The sequence below is a fragment of the Primulina tabacum genome, unplaced genomic scaffold (assembly GCF_025594145.1).
Source record: "Primulina tabacum isolate GXHZ01 unplaced genomic scaffold, ASM2559414v2 Contig584, whole genome shotgun sequence".
NCBI lineage: Eukaryota > Viridiplantae > Streptophyta > Magnoliopsida > Lamiales > Gesneriaceae > Primulina > Primulina tabacum.
In genome coordinates, this window is record NW_027459793.1 from 31,211 (window position 1) to 41,760 (window position 10,550).

Consider the following 10,550-nt stretch of genomic DNA (forward strand, 5'->3'; position numbering starts at 1 on the left):
GCTGGACTAGATAGCGTGGAGATCCGGGCTTCGAAGCAACTTAGGATTCAACACTGAGATATAGTTGAACCTAGTTGAATTCTTGTAGATAATACATGATTTGTATATTTATGTTTCATATGTAATTTGAATTGAATTACATTTCCGCTTTGTATTTTAAAAAAAAAAATTAGACCCTGTTTATTATGAAGATAATCGATTATGATCATCAGCGTTCCGGGTCCCCACAAACACGTAATGAAGATAATCATTATGATCCATCATCACAAGGGGAGTGTAAAAATTAATATTTAAATGTGTGTATTGAATATTTGAATGTTGAAAAATTAGGTGTTGAATATTGAAAATTAGCGTGTGATGATGTATGTAATGATAATTTATTTTTTGGATTATTTGTAAAGAAATTCTATAAATAGGCTCCTATTGTGAAGAAATTCACAATTGAGTAAGAGAGAAAATAATATAAGTGTGTTGTTTGGTAAATTTTGAGATTTTACTTTTACCATAATTTTTTACTTTTTCACAACAATCACTTATTAAATTGAATATAGTAAGTTTTTTAAAGGAATGTAATTAAGAATAAGATAATAAAAATTTATTAATATCATAAGAATATATATATATATATATATATATATAGTATATATACACACACATACAAATTCTTACGAGACCCGTGGGGGGGTCATAGTAAATTTATTTGATAAATCTCCAGTCCGATCTATAAAAAAATTTATTTTTTATGTCAAAAATATTATATTTGACATGGATCAGATCGTTTCATAAATATAGATGCGTGAAAATATTGCGAATGAGACTTACGTAAATATACATGTGTGTTTGTACTGATCGACAAAATCCGCTTTCGACACAAATTAATTAGATTGATAATAATCTATTCAAATATACGGATTGACAATATTACGACTCAAAAAGTTTTAAGAAAGTAGGCTGAAATTCAAGAGGCCCACTCCGAAAATATTATTGTAGATCATTCTCAAGAACTTGAAAATAAGGATGAAATTGGGAAAAGTCCATAAGCACATGAAAAGAAACATAGCAACTCAATCAATCGAGAAATGAAAACTATCTGAAAAATAGAAAAACCTCTTAAAAAATTCCGAAAAAAATCACAAACCTTCCTTTACTAACCAGAAACATATTGGCACTGGAGGTGTATAAAAGAGCCAGCTGAAATTGTGCAAAAAAATTTAAAACCATGAAGAATAATTGTGGAAAATTTCTAGACAAACTGTATCTACTTTTAGCTTGATTTACTCGTTTTTTTTTTAATGATTTTCACTTTAGTTTTAAAATAAAGAGGGTTTAAAGTGTTTTCTAGTTTAATTATGTGTCGGCTGATCATTCTAACTAGGGATGTAATCGAGTCGAGCCGAGCCGAGCTCTTGAATGTTTGAGCTTGGTTCGTTTATAATCGATCCGAGCTCGAGTTTTATTTAACGAATATATGCATGGCTCACGAGCTTATTCAAGTCTTTATCGAGCCTAAACAAACTTAATAAATATGAATCATACATTTAAATTTTCATTAAATTAATTAAAAAGTAAATTACATGTTTAAAGAAAAATATATTATTCTTATTAAAATTTTAAATTTATTATAATAAATAAATTTAATAGATTTTTCTATATATTTCATAAATAATATGCAAAATCAATAAATCAAATATCAAAACTATTATTTTTTCATCTAAAAGATTACTCATGAACTTACCAACGAACATATTCACGAGCTAACGAGCCGAATACTGTAAAGCTTGAGTTTGGTTTGTTTATCTTAATGAGCCTCATTAAACGAGCTCAAACGAGCTTTTATCGAATCGAGCTTCGAATAGCTCACAAACGGTTTGGTTCGTTTACATCCCTAATTCTAACTGTCACCAGAAATACTATTTTCAGTCGTCCGAAACAAACTTGACATTCATTCTAGTTTTTCCAAATATGCCAATCATATAGTTTTGAATTTGAAAAAAAAATGTAAATATATAAAAGTTTTAGATTGTCCAAAAATACACCAGAATGAAAAAGTTCAGTCGCATGTGGTTGCTTGAGCGTGGGCTAGATCCCTGGAGAGCCCTGCTTTGTTGGAAATTTTAATAAAATCAATAAATCATGTGATTCAATCAAATATCACAACATCTTTAAGCAAAATGCTTTTAAATCCAAGCGTATTCTAAGATCCATCATCAGGATTTGATGTCGTGAAAATGGCTGAATGAATGAGGGCTTTCAAATTGGTTTAAAATGCAAAATGATTTTATTCATATTTGGGTTAATGTCCATTTTGGTCCTCTTGGTTGTCACTCTTGGTTGGTAAGCCAGTTGCTGCCTGAGGCCCAACATTGAAAGGAAACGTGCCTAAAGCAATTAAAGAGCTCGGCCGGGCAAGTTCAGCTCATGTGCCCGATTACTGACCGAATCGAATTAATCGAAAATTCCATTCGGTTTAATCTGTATTTCAGTTTTGTTTTTTTAAAAATATCGATCGATTCGATTTATTCGGTTTAGTATCGGTTTAAATTTAAAAATCTACTAAACCATATATATATATATATATTCTATTTTATTAAAGTTGAGGACATGATAGTAATCATCTAGGAAAGACATCAATTTTTTCTTCCAACTTTACCCTTATATGATGCTAATATTAAACTTTTGTTTTTTGTTTTAAATTTCAACACACACTTTTATTTTTTTTTTTCAACAATTCAAATATCAACTTAGTCCTTCAATAATTTGTCAAATTTCATTTTAGTCCATCGATAAAGATAAAAAAGACTGTAAATATTTATTATTGAGCCTACTTTCACTTTCAAATTTCTATTATTGTATTGGGCTTTTTAAAATACCCAATCTTATGATAGGCCCATTTCTTTCCTAAACCAACAAGAAAATGGATCCAATTGCCTTAAACCGGACTTCATCTGCATCGTTCTGTCTTTCTCCCGTCTGTCCACCATTCTGATTTCTGTTGACTGTTACCCTAATCCTAAAGGCAACGGACGGCAACTCGATTTGTATGAATCTGTATGTTCATTGCTCCCCGCCATGTTACAGTATTTGGGAGGGGAATTTTGGTCTATTCCAGTTTCTTGATGGCTTAAGACTTGTATTTGGCGCCTTGCCTTAACAGCTCATTGTGTTGGAATGGAACATTCTACTAATGCTGGAGCTTGAGTTAAGCTTTCATCTTCTACGAGACAAACAAGATAGTTTGGTCCTGGAACTGAACCTTACATGAGCTTGAGCATGTTTATTTGTCTCTAGATGCACTTAATTTGACTTGTTTGTATTTTGAATTGTTGGCTTTCATATCTATTTGTTAAATCAGATTCCTTATTTCTATTCTGATCATGCCCTCAAGTGTGTCATTAAATAATTTTCTGTACCATGCTTGGTTGTTTGAGTTTGACATTAAACTGATATAACTCTCCTTTCTCTGTCTTCTTCCTCCTCGTTGTTTGGTTTGCAGCTGGCATGTATGCTTCTTCCCACAGTCACGAAATTTGCCTCGAGCAACATTTCCTACTCAAAGCTTTTATCTCAATTTTCTCTGACCAAGTCTTTAAATGAAGGCCTCCAAATTCACACACACCTATTAAAGGTCGGGTTATCCAAGGATTCAAAACACTGGAACCATTTGATTAATTTATACTCCAAGTGTAAAGCTTTTAGCCAGGCATGCAAGCTGATTGAAGAAAATCACGAACAAGATGTGGTATCCTGGTCCTCTTTGATATCTGGGTATGCCAAGAATGGCCTTAGTGAAGAAGCCCTTCTGGCTTTTCGCAAAATGCATATATTGGGAATTAGATGTAATGAATTTACTTTCCCCAGCATACTCAAGGCATGTGCAGGTTCCAAAAATTTTGTGCTTGGGAAGCAAGTTCATGGGATTATTGTGCAAACTGGGTTTGAATCAGATGTATTTGTTGCAAATACATTGGTGGTTATGTATGCTAAATGTGACAATTATGTTGATTCTATGAGATTGTTTGAGGGTATTCCAGAAAGGAATGTTGTTTCTTTTAACGCCCTGTTATCATGTTACACGCAAAGTGATTCTTTTTGGGAAGCACTGGCGTTGTTTCAAGAAATGGTTGCAAGTGAAGTTAGGCCCGATGAGTTTAGTTTGTCAACTATATTAAATGCCACGACAGGGCTAAGAGATATTTATCAGGGAAAGAAGATCCATGGCTATCTCATTAAGCTTGGATACGAGGATGATCCATTCTCATTGAACGCACTAGTTGACATGTATGCAAAAGCTGGGGATCTGGGAGATGCAGTTACTGTTTTTGATAATATTAAAGAACCTGATATTATTTCGTGGAATGCTGCCATCGCTGGATGTGTGCTTAATGAGTATCATGAAAGGGCTTTAGAATTGTTAGAAACAGATGAAGAGATTCGGGTATTCACCCCAATATGTTCACCTTATCGAGTGCTTGTAAAGCTTGTGCAGCATTGGGATTAGAAGAATTGGGTAAGCAGTTTCACTGCTATTTCATTAGGATGGAGATGATGAACGATAGCTTTGTGGGTGTTGGTCTCATTGACATGTATTGCAAGTGTCGGTTGATGAAGGATGCAGTAACAATTTATCGGTTGATGCCGCACAAAGACTTGGTTGCACTGAATGCAATGATTTCTGGATACTCACAAAATGGGCAGAACGGAGAAGCTCTGTATCTATTCATGGAGATGTACAAAGAGACAATGGGATTTGACCAGGCAACCATACTAGTGGTTCTTAATGCGATTGCAGATTTGCAGGATGTTGGCGCCTGCAAACAAATTCATGCACTTATAATAAAATCAGGCTACCAAGCTGATAGTTTCATTATAAACAGTATTGTTGATTCATATGGAAAAAGTAGCCAGGTGCATGATGCGGCTAGAGTATTTGAAGAGTGCCCAAATCTTGATTTGCCATCTTATACATCAATGATAACTTCTTATTCTCAGTATGGACAGGGCGAAGAAGCTTTGAAGCTTTTTTTAAAGCTACTAAACATGGATCTTAAGCCAGATTCTTTTGTTTGCAGTTCGCTTCTTAATGCGTGTGCAAATTTATCTGCTTATGAACAGGGGAAGCAAATCCACGTTCATGTGTTGAAATTAGGGTTCATATCAGATGTTTTTGCCGGAAATTCACTTGTCAACATGTATGCTAAATGCGGAAGTATAGAGGATGCTGGTTGTGCTTTCTCTGAGGTTCCTGAGAGAGGTGTTGTATCATGGTCTGCAATGATTGGGGGGCTTGCGCAACATGGGCATGGTAAAGAGGCCCTCCAGTTATTCAATGACATGTTGAAAGACGGTGTTGCTCCCAACCACGTGACGTTAGTCAGTGTCCTTTGCGCGTGTAATCATGCCGGGCTTGTTAATGAAGCTGGGTGGTATTTTGAGAACATGAAAATGAATTTCGGCATAGAACCAACACAAGAGCACTATGCTTGCATGATTGATGTTCTTGGCCGTGCTGGAAAATTGGACAAGGCAGTGAATCTCGTGGATAATATGCCATTTGAAGCTAATGCCACCATTTGGGGGGGTCTTCTTGGTGCTGCAAAAATTCACAAGAATCTAGAGCTAGGACAACGTGCTGCCGAGATGCTTTATACTCTTGATCCAGAAAAATCTGGTACCCATGTTATTCTTGCAAATATATACGCCTCTGCGGGATTATGGGAAAATGTTGCAAAGGTGAGAAGACTAATGAAAGACAGCAAAGTGAAGAAGGAACCAGGGATGAGTTGGATGGAGATAAAAGACAATATCTACACATTTATAGTTGGAGATAGAAGCCATTCTAGAAGTGAAGAGATATATGCAAAACTCGAGGAGCTGGGACAACTAATGGCCAAAGCTGGTTATGTTCCTATGGTAGAGATTGATCTCCACGATGTTAGAAAGAAAGAAAAAGAAGTTCTTCTCTCGTATCATAGTGAAAAGCTTGCGGTTGCTTTTGGGCTGATTTCCACCCCAGATGGAGCACCTATCAGGGTGAAAAAAAATCTTCGAATCTGTTTGGACTGCCATACAGCATTCAAATTCATCTGTAAAATTGCTTCAAGGGAAATTATTATCAGAGATGTTAACCGGTTCCACCATTTTAGAGATGGATCTTGCTCCTGTGGGGATTATTGGTAACATTTCTGGAGGCCCCATGTAGCACTATTATGTTGCTAAAGAAATCTTCAAGGTGACCATTACACCTTACTAGAATGTACTAACATCGAGTAAATTAACTATATTTGGTCAAATTTTAGCTTGAACGCCTGCCACAAGGGTACAAACTACAACGGATCTGCAATGACGCTTATTGAATCATTATCCAGGTTCAACATGCTGATTTCTTTGAGTTTGGAGATTTAGGTGTTAATTTGAGATCGTTATGTTTATCCTGTGTCTTATAATGGCCTGGAATTGAATCCCGTGTGCTAAATCTGTCTCTTTGGTCATCCTCTCAATCTTGGGAAATGACACTGAGTTTGAAAGGGCTGTTAATTCTCTATCTGAAGATCTAACATTCGATGTTGATGCAAGGATATATCTTTTTGAGGTGGTGTCAACATTATTGATTGAAAACTTCATTTAGTTTGATAAAGTGCAACATAAGAGTACTTGGAGGACTTGTTTCTGCTCATGTTCTTTTAACTGATTCTACAAACAGGTTAACTGGAGGAACTTACAAAAACTAACTTCCTGTCCTGGCTGAGGAGTTAGAGCAAGGTTTTTACCTGCTTTTGACACCCTTACTGGGCTGCCATATGCATGGATCAATTTGAAGATACTTCTTGAAATATTAATTTGAGAATCAGAATAAATTGCATTTGGACATTCTCTGTAATGCTGGAAATGTTGAAAAACCTTGTGAGAAATTAATGAGCTAAAATCCAATGTCTTTGTAAATTGACATTTTAAACCCTTGGCTGATATTTTTGTTGTACGGGTGCTCCTTATACGGCTGGCTGTTCATGAAATTACTTTGATATTTTATTTCTCAAAATTCAAAAGTTGAAAATGGAATCCGGAAATTTTTTAAGAAAACATTATTATATTTATTTTTTCTTCGTTTTATAATAGATTAGGAATTAGGATGCATATGATTCTTCAAATATAAGGAACATTAGAACTAATTGACAAAGTATTCCGTGTGAACATGTAAATGTGTCTTCATGATAAATATATGTCCCATCACTTGTTTAATTCTGGATAACATGCTAAAGTCACTGAGCTGGGTCTATGGTGCTATCAGTTGTAAGAAGGATTCCCCATGATGGATGCTTTGGGACAGCATCATTTGAGAGTACATCTTTGTGAAAAAATTTAAAAAATAATTGATGGTTGTACTGATTAATTTCTTATACTTTTTATATTAATGTGCTGGATGTCATGAAATTGTGTAGATGTTTGGAGCCTTTGATTCGCCGAGTGGTAATTTGAATTATACATTGTTGTTTGGAGTCTTTGATTCGCTGAGTGGTAATTTGAATTATACATTGTGGTTGTTTAGAAAATATTTGTATGCGGAAAAATGCCTGTGGCACTATATTAACAATTTTTGGCGGGCAGATTATTTTTTACATTGAGATTTCTCGCTAGAATTTGATATCCTAGATTATTGTATAAGTTGATTACCCATCGAATCTAATATTGATTGGATATTTCACTCCTACTATTACTTATCCGTTCTTATATAAGTTTTTATTTTTTCTATATATTAACTTATTCTGGGTTGACTTGGATCACTTCCAGTAAATTCTTGCTCTAGCTTCCTAGTGCATATGTCGTGTCAAATGAATAACAGACTTTTGAACTTGTCTCCATATTCTTCAGTTTGGCACTTGTTTGTGACCACATGTTTCATGACCATATGTCGTAAAGACACCTCGGACTTTCATTCTTTTATAACATGAGGTAGGACACTTGATCGGAACTTGTTTGATACCTACAGTAAATGCTAGTGATTTTCGATTCACTAACTGCTTGTAATTTCTGGCGTTTTCTATCTAATTTTCTAGGAATTATGAGAAAGACACACCCCTCTCGGAACTAAGGAGTTTACAGTTACAATTTTCAAAAGCTCTCTCTCTCTTTCTGTATTTGCTGGGACTCTCATTTTAGGGGAAGGAAGTACCAGTATGGAAGTTACTTTAATCGATGTGCTTATTAGAGAAAATTACGATCTACTGTTGTTCTATGCTGGTTTCTTGGAATTATTTTAAATCTCCTATACTATAAAATTTATTCCTTGCATCTTTGATAATTAGAGGGCTCCTGTGGTTAAATTATGCAGAAAGGGGAAGAGCAGCAGCATCTGAAATGAATAAATCATTTGTGGTTGGTTGATTGTGCATCTGATCACTGATGGAAAGTAGTGACCAAGTTGGCAGGCAGAAGGTGCAAAACCATGTCTAATTCTTCTCATTTAATATTTTATGAGAATATTTTAGAACATCTGAAGGGAGCAAATGTGTTATGCAAGTAAGAATGACAATGATAGAGAGGAATGTCGACATTCAACGATATTCTTTAGTTGCTGGTGGAGCACTTACAGTCAGTATTACAGGGTGTTGTAAACTTTTGGAAGGATTTTCTCAAGGTCCTTTAAAAATTGAATTTTTTGTAAGCTGTATCGGGACTTAAACCGTAGAGTATGCAAGCTGTACTTGGAGCACTCACGCCTTCTTCCCCACCGTGCCTCCCAGATAATCCACCTCTAAGATATTGTTAGGTATGATCTCGATCTCAACTGAGTCCGTCCATCTTTGGCAACATTAATTGGATCACATCAACTCAGCAATACTTCATTGTCAATTATTCTGTTCTCTGTTTATATTCAGTTCTTTCTGCAGGATGTTGCCAAATGTTGGCTTTGGCATCCATATTCTATAGAACAAAAATTGAATTAAATTAATAATGTAAGTATTTTTTTATTCTTGGCATAATGGATTCAGTCCATTGAACAATATTTTGTTCGAAAAAATGTAGATCCAAACAAATTATATGAATTAGAAATAACAATTCATCATATTAATTATTAAACTGAACTAACATAACAATACAAATATACAATGATATGAAAAGATTTGAATTAATTAAGCAATATAAGAGTTTAAATAGAATGATATGATTGATTTTAATTAATTAAGTAATATAAAGGTGTAAGAAAATATTTTGGTATATGTTGGTATTTTTCTGCTCATTACTCTATTAGTTATTAATTATACACCTGAAATTAAAAACAATATATATTGAAGATTTAAAATAATATTTAATTATAATTTTTGGAGTAAATAAAAATATGAGACAATAATTGTTCTTGATAGATTATATTTTAAACTATAATTATGTGAATATTTTAAATTTAAAATCTTTCAAAAACCTGCATTTTGTTAGCAAGTGAGTTATATAAAGAAATAATAAGACATCATATTAGCTATAGAAAACTTATAAACATAAATTGTATTTTAAGGTTAAAAAACACTAATATATTTAAACATAAGAATTGAAATAAAGAAAAAATAATAATTAATTCACTTTTTTTATGCATGAGATGTTTGCTTAAAATAGTGAACTGAGAAACTTTCATTTCTTACCATTTTATTAAATTATGATTCATTTCTTTAAATTAATAATTGAAATCAACCAATTATTTTTTATAAGTTATTTGAGTTGAATGATAAATAAAGGTTACAAATGTTAACTTAATTGACTTAAATGATGTATAAATGTTACTAATACCCAACTTTATTATATTTATTCATCTTATTTTTACATTGTGATGTTTACTGAAATATCACTATTCTAAAAAATATCACTCTAAATTAACCTCTAATGTCACATGGTGTATCATGTATTGTCGTAATCATTATCCTCTTATTTTTTTCAAAATCGCATTTGCTGAAGTTTGAAAAAAAAAAATTTTTTTTTAAATGACTGAAGTTTGAAGTTATTAACATAAAATTTATATTTAAAGAATTTTCTTATTATCATTTGAAAATAAAACTATATATACTAGTGATGAATTTTATATACATTGGACATTAAAAATTACTAAATTTGAATTAGAATAAAATATAATTACTTAGTACAACAATATTTTTCAATTCAATTACTTATAACTATAAGTTTATCGTTAAATTAGAGGGTGCCCAACTTTTTCATTTTTTTCTTTATTTGCTAATTAAAATAATAAATTTTAACGTGACAAATATGATGTATGTGCTGATAAGTAATAACGAGATATCGGGATGGTCAAATTGTGACTCATTATCACAAAAAATATTTGAGAGGTGCAAGATGAATGATGATAATGACATATTTTCAATTGTCTAATTTTTTCGTATTTTATAATTTATTATATAATATTAATCTAAGTGATATAATTGCCATGACATAATTGTTTTACAATTGTAAATAGAAAAAATTATCCTCTCCACGATATAAATTCAAAGACATCACAATAATAGAAATTTATAATTTTTAACATAAAAAAGATATATAGAAAATTAATTTTA

The 10,550-nt window shown here is 32.7% G+C and overlaps 1 protein-coding gene across 1 annotated transcript; it reads left to right on the forward strand.

The window, feature by feature from the left end:
- The first annotated feature begins 2,911 nt into the window (after positions 1 to 2,911).
- Positions 2,912 to 7,087, forward strand: LOC142534540 (pentatricopeptide repeat-containing protein At4g14850-like). The gene is given in 3 exon segments (XM_075641401.1): positions 2,912 to 3,238; positions 3,494 to 4,417; positions 4,420 to 7,087. Coding segments are annotated over 3 exon segments (2,736 nt in total). The 5' UTR covers positions 2,912 to 3,184; the 3' UTR covers positions 6,178 to 7,087.
- The last annotated feature ends 3,463 nt before the right edge of the window (positions 7,088 to 10,550 follow it).